At 37.9% G+C, this 19270-nt stretch overlaps 1 protein-coding gene across 2 annotated transcripts in view; it reads left to right on the forward strand.

The window, feature by feature from the left end:
• The window catches only part of OBI1 (ORC ubiquitin ligase 1), a 39723-nt gene that overhangs the window by 1518 nt on the left and 18935 nt on the right, over window positions 1-19270 (forward strand). The window contains exons 2-5 of one of the 2 annotated variants that reach the window (XM_019742584.2): window positions 8622-8757; window positions 11059-11150; window positions 14008-14256; window positions 17528-17616. In XM_019742584.2, coding sequence (XP_019598143.2) covers window positions 8622-8757; window positions 11059-11150; window positions 14008-14256; window positions 17528-17616 — 566 coding nt within the window. Of the gene's footprint in view, window positions 1-8621; window positions 8758-10906; window positions 11151-14007; window positions 14257-17527; window positions 17617-19270 lie in introns of both variants that reach the window. The other variant, XM_074329417.1, reaches the window with a different exon arrangement.

Genomic DNA, 19270 nt, shown 5'->3' on the forward strand with positions numbered 1-19270 from the left:
GGTCTTAGAGTGTACCTTATCTCTAGTTTCCATTAGTTAATAGGCTGCTTTTTTCAGTTGTGTTGAAAATGTGTTCTCTCTGGTTGATTTTCCATACCTATGCTTTTTGTGTTTAACAAAAAAATGATACCTAATAGAATATAGTGATTTGCAGATTACAGAATGCTTTTGTATGCATTTCATTATTCTTTCACTCCTGTCACCAGTGCTATAAGATAGAGGGGGCTGATTTCCCCATTTTTAAAATAAGACTAAGACTTAGTTGCCGCCATTTGAACCTCTATTGCTACCATTGTCTTGAGTAGATTACGTCTCAAAAACTCACTTGAGCTCATCCATGACAGCAGACCCTTTTGGGGTCCTATTTTTTTCTTCCTATATTAGTTAGCTGTATTGTCAAATTAAATATGATAATAAAAGATGAACAAATTGTAACCAGGCATTTTTATCTGTCTACTATGAAGGCAGAATGGTGTTGTGGTTGAGGGCCGGCCTGAGTTCTGTGTTCGTACTGCATGAATTCTAATCTAGGCTCTTCCACCTGTTAGTTGTATGACCTTACATAGGACAAGTTACTGATCTCTCTCAGAGCATTTTCCTTATCCATAAAATGGGAATGGCAATAGTATCAATACCCATCCTTGTGTTTGGAGGAAGATTAAGTGAAGTAATTGGTATGTAGTGCTTCGCATAAAGTCTGGCACATAACAGTGTTCAATCAATGTTAACCTTTACTACGGGCACTGAGGCAGGCCCTCAAACTGAGGGAACCAGCCTCTTCTAGTAACTGTTCTTCCCCTTTGCTTTGTGAGGCCATTGCACTGACTGGATGACTTGCATTCCTGACAGTGGGAGACCTGGTTTGTTTGGGAATTGCCACAGTGCAACCCGGGGTTCTCACTGGTTCCATATGACTGTTGCCTGTGGTACAGTTGAAGCAAATCTGATTTGCTTGTGCCCCTCACCCTCCCACACACACACAGCTGTAGGGTACTGGAGACGCCATGGCCTGGAGTAGCGCCATGTTCCAATGTCACTTCCACTTCTCTGACGTACAGCATCTCCAGCCACCTCTGAGGTCTGCTGTAAGGTCCTTCTTGCCTGTCCCCCTTCCAGATAATTGTTGTACTGCCCTCAAGATTTTGCTGTCCCCAGATCTTGCCATCAGCAATCTTCACTTTTGGTTGTTCAACAGAATTAGGGGCCATTATTTCTGGAGGGTCACTATGGAGGCGGGAAGGTGTATATTACAGTAAAAGAGATGGGGGTGGGGGGCACTGAATCTGAAGAGATCATCTAGATACTGATGGGATAGGGGGTGGGGGAAGAATGAAGAGGAAGTAGTGGAGATAGCAAGTATGCATTTGGTCAGTGCTTTGTTTTTTGAATACAAATGTAGGACTTAAAATTGGAAAGTTGAAACATTTTGCATTTACTACTTCTGTCTCTACCTTAGTCATAAAGGTGAATTCTCTCTGCCCATTAATGTTTATCAATCTTGCCAGTGTTGTAAGAGCTCTATGTGGCCTGAAGAAGTTAGACACAGATCCTATGGGATGATTTCTGTATGACATTGTCTTGCCTCTTTCTCCTTAATTTTTTCCCATACTTTGCATTAGTGAGCCAGCAGAAATAAAGGAATGGTCTAGCCCAGGATATCTGTTAAGGGACATTTTGGTACTGCCACCAGAATGCTGGCAGACCAGTTTATCTCTAGATAATTCCAGGCACTTATCGCTTCAATTAGGATTCAAGCTGAAACCAAATTGTTGTTACATGGAATACTTTAATTGACCATGTCTGTGTTTTGCCATGACAACCAAATGTGGGCCAGTTTTATGAAAGGATGAATTACAGATTATAGGGTTAATCTTTATGCACCTAGGACTGCCCCCCTCAGGCCCATTCCAGTGAGAAGAGCCCACTTTCGTACCTGGCTTTCTCTTCTCTCACAGTCCTGCTCCTTCCCTCCCCCACTCCCTCCCTCACTCCCTCCCTCCTCCTCCTCCTCCTCACTGGCCTCAGGGGTCATTACCTAGGATATCATTTCAGCCTGCTTACTCCAGATGAGTTTGGAATTGTACATGTCGCTTACCCTTGCCATTGTCATCTTGCATTTTTATTTCGTAAGAGTACTGTTTTATTACCACAGCTCATCTGAGATTAAATTAGATATAAAGTCTAATAACATAGGCAAATGATGACTATTTCTGCTATAATTAGATCTTATTAAAATTATGTGTGTATTTTGGTGTTGTATACAGCAGAATCTGGGTCGAGGGAGATGGGTGGACAGCAATTGAGGGAGGGCTAGATTTTTTGTATTTTGCTCCTAGAGTCAAATAAATAACAAGTGCTGTAATTTGGTTTAATAGTTCTTTCTCCTTTATAGGTTTCTGTTCTCCTAAGCTAAATTTAAACCTAAAAATCATCATCTGATAAGTACTTGGTCCAAAGAAATGAATTAGTCAAGTGTTTTAGAAATCTGATACAATGACAATACCAGATACTGAACAGTGAAAATCATTCTCCTGTAGGTGGCATTGCCAGTGGCTGTTCGATTCAAGTAGTCTGCCTGTGGTGGTTCTTCTGTATCATTGTGACAGATTAAAGGGAAAGGTTCAACTTTTGCTTTTTCAGTTTCACAGTGGCCGTTGACCTTTTGCTTCTTGAAGTGCTTTCAGGAGCATTATCTTAGCCTTTCATTTTAAAACATCAGAATTCACTTTTATTAATGTTAGAAAATGTGCAAGGCATGGTACCAGGAGCTGTAGGTGGATACAAAGCTGCGCAGGACACTGCCACTGCCCCCAAGGAGCCGGAAATCCAGTAGGGAAGGTGGGATGTAAACTGTTTTCTAAGCCCAGCACAACACAGAAAGCAGTGAACGTTACGTTGGTACAGAAGGAGTATCCTTATGAGGATCAGACAAAGACCCAGTCGCCTCTAAAAAGCATCAGTAAGGCCTTGCAGAGGAGATAGCATTTGATTTTCATCTTAAAATGTAGGAGAGATTTTGTTTTGATTGGGGAAGCTGGAGATAAGCAGAACAAATCAAGCTAAGTCTCCACTATTCATATTCTTTTTGGTGAACATCAACTAGGCCTATGCGGTTGCTCTAGGTTATGTCAAGTATTGAAATAGCAGATCAAGGGAAATAGCTATTTAAGAACAAGAGTATGTTGCTCTTTGAGTGCTATACTTAAAACTGTGAGTAGGGAAAACCATTGCTGTTTTGCAGGAGAGCGATGAGAGCTGCTTATCTATATTTTAGGACGATAGCTCTGGCATCAGTATGAAAGGCGACCGGAAGTGAACATTTGGAAGCAAGGAAGCTTGGGAAGGGGTCATTATAATAGATGAGAGATAAAAGAATGAGAACCTGAACTCACTGAGGTTAAGATGGAAAAGAAGGCATTGATGATAGGTAAAAGAGCATTTAGAGGTAGATTTGCCATATTTCAACTCTTCTGGGATGTACTTTTTCCACATTGTAACATCTCTGAAGTCTGGTTGTATGCTACAAGTGATAGCATCTTACACTTCTAATTGGCAGCATTTTACGTTCATTGTACTTAGTGATACATAAGATACTGTCCTATCTTAAAATCTCTTGATGGATGATACCAGGATTTGTTGACAGATTGGATGGTGAGAAGTAAAAAGGGTCAGAGACAGCTCTGAGTATTCTAACCCAAGTGGTAAGTGGGCGGTGGTGCCATTAACCAGACAGGAGGGAGTATAGGAGGAGGAGCGACCATGTGGAGGCGGCTTTGGTTTTGGACATGTGGTGGCTAAGGCAGTTACGGGATCCTCCTAAGGAGGATCAGACCTACTCTCCAGCAATATTTCAGCCTCACCCAGACCCATCTTTGACTCTGTGACTCTCTCACTTTTTCACTGTCATTACTATTCAAGTGCTCATTTCCCTTATTAGCCATGGTCATTTATTATCATCAGTCCCTTATCTCTTTCTTCCTCCGTGGCAAAACCCCAACTCTGGGTAAACCCAGCTACTCATTTACTTCCTGTCTGAACCTGAGCCCCTAAAAGTTGGTAAGAAAAATATACACCTATGTTACTGTGTTTCCCCGAAAACAAGACCTTGCCGGACAATCAGCTCTAATCTGTCTTTTGGAGCAAAAATTAATATAAGACCCAGTATTATATTATATTAATTATATTATATTATATTATATTATATTATATTATATTATATTATATTATATTATATTATATTATATTATATTATACCTGGTATCATAGTAAAATAAGACCGGGTCTTATATTAATTTCGCTCCACAAGACGCATTAGAGCTGATTGCCCGGCTAGGTCTTATTTTTGGGGCAACACAGTAATTGGTCTTATTTTACCGTCAAAACCGCAGACCTCAAATAGGAACTCATCAGTGTTTGGCAATCCTGCTACATATCTCTAGTAGGTTTATTTTCTCACTTTTCAAAATAACTGCTTTATTCTCCTATTTTTTTCAAGTTGATATCCCTGTCCACTTCTCACTTTCACCTGGTAACCTCACCTCATATTTAATGAGAAAATATAAGCAATTGAAACAGCTGCAACATGAGTTCACTAATCTTTCCATCAGCAGATCTTCCAGCTCCTCCCTTTGTGTTAATTATCATTCCCTGCGTCTTCCCTTCTGTTACAATGGAAAACAGACCCTCATCCCTGTACAAACCAAAATCTCCCCTTGTGCTTTACACATCATTCCACCTTGTGACTTAGGAACTTGGCTGTGTGGCTCTCATCCCTCCCCTCCTTCTTTCTCCATCATTAATAGCCTCTCTTTACTGTATCATTCCCATTGGCATTCCTTAACATGGCCTCATTTTTATGTTTTCTCCTTTACAGCAAAACATGACAGAATTGTCTATATTCTCTGTCTTCATCTCCAATCACGTTTCCATCTCTGCCATTCACTAAAACACTGCTTGTCAGTGAGCGATCACAGTGACTTCCATGCTGTTAAGTCCCATGGCCACTTCTCTGTCCGCATCACCCTCAGTCCGTCCTCAATCTTTGACATTCTTGGCCACTGTCTGCCTCGTAAATTTTCTTTTCTCTCAGCTTCTGTGAGACCGTACTCTCCTGTCCTCCACCACAGGCCCCGCCTTAGTTCCTTTCCCTGCTGGCTCCTCCTCTTCCTCTGCTTGCTGGAATGCCCTGTCTCAGCTTTCTGCCCGTGCAGGGGCTTTCCTCCCGTCCTGTGGTTTAAATGCCATCATTTTTTATGCCATTGATTTTCAGAACCCGCCTTGTCCACTTGAAAGTCAGCGTGGCCTCACAAATTTAACATGGCCAAGACAGAATTTTGAGTTTCACCATGTGTCTTTCTCACCTTAGTTAATGATGGCACCAACCACAGAGTTGTTCCAAAAACCATGTTTTTTTTCAGACTGAGAGATATTTAACCTTTGTTGTGGGCGCAATTACATAGAAAATACTGATTGCCTTTAAATGAGAGCTTCTCATAAGGGAATCCTGCATGGGGTGGTAGAGCATCTTGAATCCCCTTAAATAATATGCACAGTTTTATGTTTTCAGCATTGACTTTCATCCATTTCAGATGGGTTCGTGACTTAAAAAAAGAAATTAAATCACTACTCTAATAGTCCAAGGAGATAAGTCTTCTTCCTTTAGCTCAGCTTCTTAATTTTGGGAGTATACGTACTTCTAAGAGTATTGTGGGAATTTGGTGTGTGCTTGTGGGGGTACATGCACGTATTTGGGGAAGCTATGGGACAGACACAACAATATCTTCTTGGTACTTAGTTTGAGACTTTGTTCTTAAAACATCTCATGACTTAAAGATGAAATTAAAACACACATGGATATATATGGTCTAGACTTTCGAATCACATGAATTTTTAGGGGAAAAAAACAGAATCTGCAATGAAAATTCAAGCTTTCTGCCTCTTGAGACTCTGACTAGGAATACCTCCCTGAAAGTTCCCAGACCTAATTCCAGCTTCCAGCCTGTGTGTGTGCGCGCACATGTGTGCTTCCCCACACCAACAAGCACTTCTCAGAAGCCAGTAGGTTGTCTGAGAAATCAACTCTCTTCTGGCACTATCTACCCAGAGATAAAATCAGATGCCCCAGGTAAAGGGCTTTAGTCCCACAAAACCACCATCCACTTTTTAGAAGCCAGCCCCAAGCCCGGGCTGTTCCCTGCACTTCTGACTGACTGACTGTAAATCAGAGGTTGCCATGACCCCCTCCTAGGGGTTCGATTAATTTGTTCGAACAGCTTACAGAACTAAAGAAAACCCATTTATCCACTAGATTACCAATGTATTACATGGAATATTAAAGAATATGAATCAGTAGCCAGGTAAAGAGACACATAGGATGAGGGCTCAAACAAAGGAGCTTCTGTCCTCTTGGAGCTTGGGGCCTGGCACAGTGGCACGTGGAAACGTTCTGTTTCTCTGATGTGGAAACTCTCCAAAAGAGGCCAACAGGCTATCCTTTGGGGTTTTTATGGAGGCTTCATTACTAGTCATGACTGACTGAGTCATTGACCATTGGTGATTAACTCAACCTCAAGCCCCTCTCCCCTGCCTGGAAATCAGCGGGTAGGACTGACACCTCTAACCATAAAGTTGGCTTCTACCAGCAGCCAGCCCCCACCATTGGGTGGAATCCGAAAGTCTCTTCATTAATAGAGACGCCATTGTTGCTCTCATCACTTAGAAAATTCCAAGGATTTTGGGAGCTGTGAGCCAGGGCCTCTGGATGAAGACCAAATATATCTGAGGAATATGGTACTTAGGTCATCTGAATGACTATATATATATTTGGTATATACACGCACACATGACACACACAGACACATATGTATTTCTTATAAATCACACTCCATTCACTTCTGGCTGTTGGTAGGAATACTTTAGAAGAAGAGTTTGAGAAGTTGTGCTTCCTGATCTGTCTTATTTATTTATTTACTTACTTCAGTCCTATCAAGTCAGTTGAACTGAACGGATTAGAATTGGTTTCTCCAAGAGGAAGTTTAAATCCATGTTGAATTACCTTCTTTGTTTAGTTTCTTGTTAGAGTTCGTAATCCAGGAAGCATCTAAATGTTTGGAAAGGCAGACCAAGACCAAAAGCACTTTGTAGTGAGACGTGAACTGCTTACGTGCCTGACATGGGCCGCCATATGTCTGCGATTTCTGTGAGGGTAGGGACCTCTTTAACATTAATGACTGCTCATATTCTGAGTGTTCACATACTGAGGTGGGCATACAGCAGCACGAGTGTTTCCATGTGGAAAGCAGTCTGTGGTGGTTCTGTCTCTTCCTCCTCCCTTTGCTTCCTCTGCTTTCCTGTGATCGTCCAGTAGATAGTATTATTACCATTAGGACAGCAAAATACTGAAAATTCCTATAAACGTTTTTAAGTCCTACAGTAAAACTACCATAAATCAAGTGAAAGCCTAAGCATTTCTGTCTTTTTTTTGCTTGTTTTTATTGTTAAATTTGTGCTATGCGAAGAACGTTAAGTCATTATTCCCTCTGTCAAGTTCCCCAACTAACTGAATGTTAAGTACTGTCTTAATCGCAAATTACTTCATTCACCAAACCTTTATTGAGTACCTACCGTGTATTAGGCTGTCTTCTAGGCACCAGGAATTGAGGAATGAATGAAACTAAGGAAGGTCTTGCCCTCATGGAGCTTTCATTCTAATAGGGGAGATAGAGAACAAATATGTAAATAAATATATATCAGGTAGAAAACTAAAACAACTTTTCTATTTTCCTTCGGGGGAGATAGATAATAACTATATAAACAACCACAGCATAATATCAGGTACAGAACCCAAGCAACTTCTTTTCTGTTTTCTACCTAGATAACACTGAGCGAGCCACTATTTAAAAACAACACAGAGAGAGAGAGAGAGAGAGAGAGAGAGAGAGAGAGAGAGAGAGAGAGAGAAAATGCATGTGAAGGCCCTTTGTAAAATATAAGACTATATACACATAAAGTATTACTAATTTGTACTTGGTTAAATGGAGTCAAAGATTTGTGTATTTGATGTATGTCAATATTTCTGTCAGCATTGTTTGCTGTTTAGATTATATACCACTTGAGAGTGGGACTCATGTCTTTTAGGGTTGTTTTAGCTTTCATGCCTCTGGTTTGGGGGATTTTCTGGTAAGATGTGAATGCTAGTAAGATGTAATTTGCTGTTGCTCTGTAACATACTAGTAGAATGAATTGAGGGAAAGATTCAAGCATCAGAAGGTGTTAAAAGACCCTTCCAATCCTCATTCGTAATTCTAAAATAGAATAGTTAAAGGAAAATTGTCCCAGCCTTAATGGAACAAAATGTATTTTCTTTTTGGCTATGAGTATGGTTGGAATAAAATAAAACCATTTCATAATATGTCAAGAGTTTCAGTCTCTATGACGGTATCTCAGGTAGTATCTCCGTTAAACATAGGTAAGAAACAATGTGGTAGCAGAAGCAGCTACTCTGCTTCTAAACTTACTCTGCTGTACTCTAGAGAAGCAATTCGTTTGCTCTTAACTAAACCTACTGGGATTCTAGTTACGACTGTTGCTCTGTATTAAAAATAATGTTCCTTTTTTCAAAGGTGCGCCAGCCTGTCATATGCATCAACAACCATGTATTTTGTTCAATTTGTATCGATCTGTGGTTGAAGAATAATAGCCAGTGTCCAGCTTGCAGAGTCCCCATCACTCCGGAAAATCCTTGCAAAGAGATTATCGGTAAGGGCCTATTTTATAAACACATAGAAATAGATGTGAAACAGTCTGTAAATAGTGTATATTTAGAAGAAGACCAAAATAGACAACTTTCAATGATGTTATTTTGCAATATCATACTGGATGGATTGGTCATTTATATCATCCGTAAGTGGAAGAACTGAGGAGCACGAGTCAGTATGAGAAATCTTAGAGCTTCTTGGAACTTACATTCTGGTAGAGGTTGTGCACGCAGACCAAAATATTAATAGTTTAAAACAGCAAATGTTTAAAGGCCAAGAAAAGACCCACAGAGTTCAGGCAAGCAGGTTCAATTAGGAACATCGAGAAAAACTTCATGAAGAGGTGGCCTTTAAGATAGAGATTTAAGGATGGATAAAATTTCAACTTCTAAAGATTAGGGAAGGCATTTTATGCAGAGGAAATAGTGTGAACTAAAGTTTAGAGGTAGGAAAACATAAAGCATGTTGTTGGAAATGATCAGTATAGTTTGGGTCTGACTACTGAAATAAGACTGAAAAGGTAAATTAAGACTTCAGTGCAGAGAATCTTGAGTGACAAATTCAATCGGGGACTTGCTCTATGGGTGAGAAGGATGAGGTGGGCATGATGGTTTTGAGCAAGGAAGTGGCATGACCCAAAATATGCTTGAAGAACCTTACTCAGGTGATGGTATGTAGGTTGGGCTGTAGGGGAGAGACAGGATGCGAGCAGTTCAGGGAGGAGGCTCTTGCCTCGGTGAGGGAGAATGTGAGTCTGGATTAAGGTAAACAAAGAACATTCAGGGCCATGCTGTATGGGTAAGGGGAGGGATAAGAATTGAACTAGAAGATCCTTGAAAAACATTGAAAGAGCTTTTTTAGTGTTGGATTTTTGTTCTGCTCATCTAAATTATTTTTCTTAGGTTGCAACAATTAAAATTATTTTTATTTGTTTTTGCTTTAGGAAAAATTGAAAGTAAATATATCATTAGCTATGTATAGAAAACACTTTTCTGAAAACTTAAATCATTGTAGTAGTCCCAAATTAGGGGAAATAGACTTAAATAAGATTTTCACAATGGAAAGGGAAAAGAAGATATAAACTAGAATAAAAGAACCAGTGGGACTTTGGAACTAAGAGCTCTGAAGGAGGACGCAGAGATAGCTCCGAGGTTTCTTTCTTGGGTGACGGGGTGAAGTCTGAGAGAGGAATATTTCTCTGTCTGCTGCACACTGCAGTGTTAACCTCTCTGCTGCGAGTTTTTTAAGTGATTTTTCATAAATTCTTTCAAGTAAAATAGTTCCTCTACCCTTGCATTTGGATAGAACATCCTGAAAAAGAACATCTGTAAAATGCCTTTGGTATGATGATGCTAAGAAGCATAAAGAAAGTCACCACAGCATAAGTGAAGAGCTCTCAGGAAAAACTCATTTTGAGTGTTTGTAATGAGTCATTACTGGTAGACGATAATGCAATAATTTATAATCCATTATAACTGAGTTGTTAGAATCAGTGAAAACACACATTAATCTGTTAGTGTGTTACCAGTACCTAGATATGTTTAAATGAATATATTGGTTATGATAATATATATATGTGAAATATATAGAAATATATATTGATACTATTGATAACATTATTTTTGTAATTATTGGTATATATAAACATATATACATATATACACATATAAATATATATACATATATACACATATAAATATATATATATATATATATATATATATATATATATATATCATGTTTCCCTGAAAATAAGACCTAGCTGGACAATCAGCTCTAATGTGTCTTTTGGAGCAAAAAATAACATGAGACCTGGTCTTATATTGTGTTATAGTTTATAAGATCCGGTCTTATTTTACTATAAGACCGGGTGTTATATTAATTTTTGCTCTGAAAGACGTATTAGAGCTGATGGTCTGGCTACGTCGTATTTTCGGGGAAACACGGTATATACATATAATCATTGGTTTTATCATTATTTAACAATTATCTGGTATTAATATTTGCAGTAGTCTAAATGTGATAATTAATAAAATATAGTATTTGCCTTCATAAGTTTGCTATAATAAGATGCATAGGTAAGTAAATTCAACATGGTATTTGACTGAAGGTATTTCTCATGATGTTATTTGATATTTATCTTTTCTTAGGTTTGAGATAGAGAAAAGGCCAAGATGGCAGCCCGAAGTATGCATATAAGTAGAAATCAAGCTGGAGAACTGTATAAAACAATAAGAAAAGGGTTCATTTTTATTTTCATTCTGCCCAAATGAGAATGAAGTTAGATTTTTTTTTCCTGTAGGAGGGACCAGTGAAAGTGAACCTATGCTGAGCCACATAGTCCGGAAGCACCTTCGGAAAACTAGGCTTGAGTTACTCCACAAAGAATATGAGGTAAATAATAATGAAAATTTAAAATGATGACAACATTGAATTCAAGGTAAAACCGAGCTGTCTCAGTTCCTGGACTTCTTAAACATCCAATGAAATCTTATTTTAATGCCAATTTAAAAATGCCTTATTTGATAAATTCTTTTTCCCTTTTCTGTTTCAAATAGAGGAAAGAAACAGATAGAAGCATTTTCTTTTTTTCTTTCTTTTAATTTAAAATTTGTCCTCAACAGATAGATCATTTTGTAAGTATTTACTCCCTCAAGAAGTTGGGAGATAAAAGAAAACCTCTTATAAAAGTCCAAACCCCACAAGAAATTAGGAATGCTCTGGTAAATAATGACTACAGTGCTCATTCTGTTTTTGTTTTTGCCTATAAAGTCACTGGTAATTATAATCCACATCAGTTCTGAAAGTAAATATATTTATGTCAACTACCAGCAGAGAGAATTTTTTGTGTAAAGTACGGTATTTTCTAATTCTTTTTTTTTGCATGTAAAACTGTGTTTTTTAATAAAAATTGTATATTTTTAAGGTATATAACATGATGTTTTGCTATATATACACAGAGAAATTATTACATCAGTGAAGCCAATTAACATGTCCATCCCCTGACAAGGTTACTGTGCTTTTGTGGGTGTGCTTGTGCGCATGTGGTTAAGAGCACCTTAAATCTCTTAGCAAATTTCCAGTATACAACACCATATTGTTAACCACAGTCATCATGCTGGATATTACCTCTCCAGACTTATTTGTCCTACATAATTACAACATTGTACCCTTCAACCCCACCTCCCCATTTCCCCTCACCACCCCACCCCTGGTAACCAATGTATAACTCTCTGCTTCTATTTTAGACTTTCTTAGATTCCACGTATAAGTAAGATAATACAGTTTTCTTTCTCTGAAGGTGATATGACATGGTGATGGAATTTTTCCAAATTAGCCTCATGCTGGTAGAATACATATACTTTTGAATAGTAAACATTAAGCCCAGTTTTCATTTTATGTAGACTAAAAGGGGGACATTATTAATCTGTTCTTTTGATATTAAATATCTTTAAGTTAAACTACATACATGAAAACTACTTCAGGTGCCTCAAATTTTTTTTGAATAGAGTAGGGCATAAATAAATGACTGAATAAATGTTCATTCATATATGTGTTTTTCTGCTTGTGTTTGTTTATTCATTAATGTATTAATTCAAACGAATGAAGTGATTTTCTCATTTTATAATTGTATTTAACTTGAAATGAACTATGATTTAAATAGTAAGTAGTACTATCTGTGTTAATTCTAAAATGTATTCTTACAAACTTAATGAATATTTATCATACTTAGGTACTAATCAAATTAATCCTTTAGAAGATCACTGGCATATTGAGGTACTTGGAGTTTATTTTCTAACAACAGAATTATTCAGTCTTAGTTTAAGAAGAAGTATCCATTATAGATGAATAGGTGGTATCACAGAAAAAAATTCCAGTCCAAATGTGTAATAATTGGATTTAAGATAATATGCATCTACTGTATGGTGATGGAAAGAGAACCGACTGTGGGTGGTGAACACACAATGTGAGATATAGATAATGTATTACAGAATTGTACACCTGAAATCTATGTAACTTTACTAACTGTTGTCACCCCAGTAAACTTTAATTAAAAAAAAAAGATAATAAGCAGTTCCAGATGGGGAAATCTAATACTTGGAATAGTCACGGGAGTAATTGAAGAAGCAGAACATAGAAAGTTAAAAATTAACTACAGGTATTCTGAAATGGAAGATGGAAGGAAATGGTGTATGGTTTCAACTCGTCAACTATAGAAGCAAAAATACAAGCATGAAACAAAACTATAATATAATAGATCACCTTCCTCAGCACTGTATTTTTAAATTTCCCTCAATAAAGCAATTAAATACACCTCAGAATTTTTTTCTGAGGAATCTACTTCCTTGTTGAATTCATACAACTTTCGTTTCCTGGACATTTTAAATAGAATCAAAGAGTTGACAGCTTTATTTTTTTTATTTTTTTATTTTTTCCAAGTCAAGTTGTTGTCCTTTCAATCTCAGTAGTGGAGGGTGCTGTTCAGCTTCAAGTTGTTGTTCTTTCGATCTTAGTTGTGGAGGGCACAGCTCAGCTCCAGGTCCAGTTGCCGTTGCTAGTTGCAGGGGGCACAGCCCACCATCCCTTGCGGAAGTCGAACCAGCAACCTTGTGGTTGAGAGGACGCGCTCCAACCAACTGAGCCATCCGGGGAGCTCAGCGGCAGCTCAGCTCAAGGTGCTGTGTTCAATTTTAGTTGCAGGGGGCGCTGCCCACCATCCCTTGCGGGAGTCGAGGAATTGAACTGGCAACCTTGTGGTTGAGAGCCCGTGCTCCAACCAACTGAGCCATCCGGGAGGCAGCTCAGCTCAAGGTGCCATATTCAACCTTAGTTGCAGGGGGCAGAGCCCACCATCCCTTGCGGGACTCGAGGAGTTGAACTGGCAGCCTTGTGGTTGAGAGCCCACTGGCCCATGTGGGAATCGAACCGGCAGCCTTCGGAGTTAGGAGCACGGAGCTCTAACTGCCTGAGCCACCGGGCCGGCCCCGACAGCTTTATTTTTTAAAAACCACAAACTATCACTGAATCTAAATTAAAAAAGCAGTGGGAATGCCAGTTTTTCTCAGAGTCAAAATACATTTTGAGAATTTCAACTGTGTGTGACTTTCTACCTACAAAACTGTTCTAATGCATAAAGAATCTGTATCTACAGAATTTTGAGTATATAATTTAAAAACACATCGGCCTCGGATTAGCTTATGTATGTGCTTAATGTCTGTGTCTACCTAATGGCTTTGCAATGCTTTTTCAGGACGAAATAGATTGTCTGCAGAAAGAGGTAGAGGAACTCAAGAGTAAAAATCTCAGCTTGGAGTCACAGATCAAAACTATTCTGGATCCTTTAACCTTAATGCAGGGCAACCAAAATGAAGACAAACATCCAATTGCAAATAATCCAAGTAAAACTGATCCAGAAACTGTAGCAGAGTGGAAGAAAAAACTTAGAACAGCTAATGAAATCTATGAAAAAATGAAAGATGATGTAGATAAGTTAAAGGAGGTAAGTTGTGGTTGTTTATAAAATTCTATTATAATTTTAAAATTTCTATTATAGTTGTTTTTAAAATTCTGTAATATTGTAATTTCCTTCAAAAGTATAAATATCCATGTTATCTTGACTCTCATCATTAGATGATTTGTGGTGAAAGGACAGAATCTCTGGATGAGTATTTATAAGCAAGAGGAAAACGTTTTCTCCTTAAATGTCATTAGCCGCCAAGAAATATCAGGTGGTTCAATTTGTGACTATAATTGGAGACTCTATAGTGCTTCTGTATGAGTTTGCATCTTGTAGGAGAGTGACATCAATTTAAAGGATGTGTTTCTATTTCCCCTCTTTGTGGTTTACCTTAATTTTTTTTTAAGCTTTTCTCAGTGACTGCCCTGTATGCATAAAAACAAACACATATCCATTTCCCTACCTATAAAATGAAAGACTTGGACCGTATCTTTTCTAGCATTACCATTCTCTGATTTTTCAGATTGTAAGTAGTTAAAGGCTTAATGAAGAATTCCAAGAGAGCTGTGAGTAGCCTCTTTAGACTACTTCATACAAAAGGATATTGTGGCTTAAGAGGCGGGTTCATTTTTTTCAGTTATTCTTCCATCCATCCAACAAGATAGAGAAAGCATACCGTACGTGAAAAAGCCAAATCTCTAGAATTTTCCATTCTAGAAAAGGAGATAAGCTCCATGCAGTCAGCACTAGAGATTATAATCAAGTGCTGTATGTCTTTGTTTGCCAGAGGGACCAGCCTGTAGCTTGCCTTCAGGTTTATCTACAATGGAGTCCTGTTGTGCTGAGTGGAGATCATTTTGTGGTATCCAGGTCTACCACCACGCATTCAACCTATCTGCATTCCCTGAAAATACTGTACTGAACTGAAAATTCTGCACTGAATTACTAAATCCTGCCTGCTAAAATCATTAATGAGCTCCATATGATACTTTAAAGAAGTACCACCACATACTGGCCCTTTGATCCTCGTGTGGTTAAGTAGCAGAGAAGTAGCTGCAACTTAGTGTAAATACTAAGCCATTTTCAAATACCTACATATAAAAGAAATGCCATTTGGGCTCAGAAAAAAGAAAAAACAACTGCAGACATAATTGCACTGAGTTTGTTACAAGTTTAGGGGAATTGAATATTAATGGCCAACTTTAGCATGTTGGTTTGTCTAAGAAAAGGACGCAAAAAGGAAAGGCAGCTGGGAAATGACAGTATTTGTCTCTCTGCCATGTCCCAGTTAACTTCCCTTCCTCTTCTTGAGCCATCAGTAAGTTTTATATGGCCTCCTTTATAGTTATTAAACTTCATTTAAGTTTCTGGCATTACATGCTTATTACAGCATGTGGCTTGGTCTCATAAGAGTGGTGTAGGGGATGTATGTAAAGGGAAAGTACATAAAGCACAGTTTTTCTTCTCCCTTTTAAAGGTCACGTGTTAAATTCAATGTCCAAAGCTACCCTGAGACCTCAGAATTATTTGGGATATTTAATAAGCCCATTTTGGGTGCCTAGTGATGGTATTAGGTAGTACTGGGCAATAAACTGGGGCACAAATGAATTAAAAAACATGGTTTGTAGGGCAAAATTTGAATGTGAAGGAAAAAATAATAACATACTATAAATTAGATACAGGTGTTCAAAATTCAGACTAAAGGAGTACTTAGAATGAGAAAAATGGACCTTTTTTCTGATGTTTTCAGGGTTAAGTGAGTTTTGAACCATTATGAGGCCATACCCAACAGTGTTGAGAATGCAAAATAGCTGAAGACTTCATTACTCTTTTAGATGCAACAAATAGACAGAACTCTGCCCTTTGTAGTCTTTATGACCCTAACCCTCCTGAATTTGAAAATATCTCCTGATAGTTGAGGAATTAGCCAGCGCTTAAAGAGAATGTTAGAGAAACCCGGGCCTGGTGAGAGACCTTGAAATGCAGTGATATAGTTTAGAGGGGAAAAGAAATCTCAAATGAGTTTCTAATTTAAGCTTCTCATCATCAAAAAGTATTCACTAAGTGCCTCCTCTTACGGTGCTATGCTTGAGAGATTAATTCATTGTCTGTGTGTATGAGGAAGTAAATGACTCTTCTTATGTCTTCAGAGGGGCAGTAATGGTGTTTATCAGTCACTTAAAGAATTAACCCTCCACAGTCCAGGTTGTGTTGCAACCATGAAGATCAGCAGGTGCTCAGAGCCCAAAAGGAACCTGCATGAATCTAAGGGAGTCAGGCTTTGTTCTCTGCCTTGCTGCTTTTGCCATCCTCTTGGGCATTGTTGTGTGGATGGGCAAGAAATATAGTCAGAAGTTCTGGAAATTAGTCAAAAACATTGGTCAAATGTTTGAAATCTGTTTGTTTAAATCTTATTGGTTTAAACCTTTCAGTTGACAGTTCTTGTGACCCATTACTTTGAATGTTAATGTTCTAGTCAAACAATGAATTTCTCTTGCCAGGTTGGTGAGATTGGTTTCCATTCTAGAAAGTCTTACATTTCTTCAGAATTCAAAAAATGCAATGATGAGGCAATTTAAAGGTGGCAGCTTTTAAGAAAACTCTTAAAATTTATATACACTACTTTTCAGGCTGTCCAGAATCAATATTCAGTCTCTAGATTTTCCCGCAATTAATGTTTTGTTAGGTAATTTTTAAGTATCATACAATTAAAAAAATAAAGTCAATCTTGGGATTTTTTTTTTAATCAAGAGAATCCATAGAATTTATTACAAAATATTAACTCAGTTTTGAGAGTCTCAGAAGTTGTGAGCCAGGGCATTTGGGAAAGCCTTTTGAAGAAAGAAAGCAAGTGGTTTAATCGTATTAGATTTGTTATCACTAAAAAAACTTTTTAAGTAGCAACCAAAAATCAGTCTCAAAGTCAAGAATTAACTCAGCATAAGTTTTGCAAATAATTGCATGTGGTATAATGTTATCATGCTTAGAGTATTCAGTTATGTAAAAAAGGAAAAAAATGTCATTAGTATAGTCCCATAATGACTCTAAGCTAACTAACATAGCTCCTTTATTTCCCTGGATAGGAGATTTGCAGAGTGCTTGGGGAATACTGATTTCCAATGCTTGGTTGTATTCACAGTTTCACAAGTCATTCCCAGTGGTGATTTTAGGTTTCTGAAGGCCATGCTCTAGCATTCAGTTTTCTGATATTATTACTCTAAAAAAATACTGATGGCTCGTGTCATAGTTTTTACAAGGCACTTTCGTTTTAGCTTGTGCTTGATTATTTTCAACTCTTTTTTTTTTTTTTAAGGCAAATAAAAAATTGAAATTGGAAAATGGTGGCCTGGTGAGGGAGAATTTACGACTGAAGGCTGAACTTGATAACAGATCACCCCAGAAGTATGTATTTTGTTCACAGAGCAATGTTTCAGATTATGTCAGTGTTTTAGAATAAGTTGTTATTGTATGTGTTCTTCATTTGATTCTTTATTGCATGTAAGTTTAAGAAGAATGTCTTGCTTCTAAACGTCAAGTGTATAGCGATGGTATTGAGACTAAACTCTTAGTCTCAATTAAGACTAATTTTGAAGAAAGGATTTCATTCTTATCGTTTTACCTTATCTGATTAGCAAGAGGATTGTTTTGTGACCTAAAACAGGTGAACTTTCACTTGGTTTTACATATAACTGTTTAATAGTACTAACAAACAGTAGGGAGACTGATATAATGAATGCCCTTTAGAAGTCTTCTGAAATAATCTTAATAATAGTTAATGTTCATATAGTGCTTTCTCTTTGCCCGGTATAACAACCTGTGATGTAGAACTATTTTCATTTACGGATGAGGAAATGGAGGCATAGAGAGAAATTAAGTTGACTTATCAAAATCTGCACAGCTAATAAGTAGTGGAAATAGGACTTGAACACAAGTAGTTCAGCCCCAGATTCCGTCTTCTGTGCCATTACACTGAAAATCATTACACTTTTACACTACCCATTAGACTAAAAAGCCTATCTGAAATAGAATTTAAGGCATTAGTTGTTCATTTTTACTGATCTGAACTATACAACTAAGTGATTTTATTCTTTTATGATGGGATAGTTTTAATTCAGTTCCAAAATGTAAGAGATTGCAGGTATTGACCCGCTTAACAATCTGTTTAAAATTCTAAGAAACAGTTGAGAGTTAAGAGTTGAATATAGAGAAAAGATGGGATATGACACTTGAAATTTTTCTAGGGAAAAAAATGACAAGTGAGAAGAGAATATGGCCCCCATCCCTCTCTGAGGGGTGGCATGCCACACTTTCTTCCCATCCAACCACTAGATTTCATTCCTAGTGGAAAAAGACAAGGCAGGCATAAGCAAACAAGGGATATTTGTCCTACCTGAAATAGCTCTCTGCTTGTCATTTGAAAAGGAGAAAATGTTGCCTTCAGTAAAACCAAGTGTGGTAACAGGAAATGGTAGAAGTCAACCATAATTACTCAAAACAGAGATAACTAACCAATAGGAAAAGAAGCATAGCTTTTACTTTTCAATAGTTCCTTCCCCTGTCTTCTCTAACCTCATTTTGCTTTCACTCCAGATAATGTCCTTCTTTGACAAATTAGTGAAATAAGCTTAGGAAGTGTTGCTGTTATGTGGTGGTTTTGAATCTCTGCTCCTCTCATTTATTGGCAGCGCGCCTTGCCAGTCATAGTAATGCTTGTGCATTAGCCATTTCCCACAGCATGCTGAATGGAACTAAAGCTATTTTGTTTGTAGCTTTTATTTCTTGAAAAGTTGCCCACCACATTTCAGATTTAATGCCAGCTCCCAGAATGTGTGTTTTTAAATATCCATGGCTCCAGCCTGATAAGTAACTGATAAACCTCACCTGAAAAAACCTGGCCTCTGCCTATCCTAACAAGCAGCCACACTTCTGAATCCCATGTAACTTTAGGATTTGCTATCTTTAACTTCCATGCCTTCCCTTCAGGGGAAGGCGACAGTTTCACTTAAAAAAGTGGTATTAACTGACCCCTCTTCCAGATGAATTTGCAATGCACTGT

This window comes from Rhinolophus sinicus, chromosome 16 (genome assembly GCF_057876585.1).
Source record: "Rhinolophus sinicus isolate RSI-liver-muscle chromosome 16, RSI-T2T, whole genome shotgun sequence".
In the NCBI taxonomy this organism is placed as follows: Eukaryota; Metazoa; Chordata; class Mammalia; order Chiroptera; family Rhinolophidae; genus Rhinolophus; species Rhinolophus sinicus.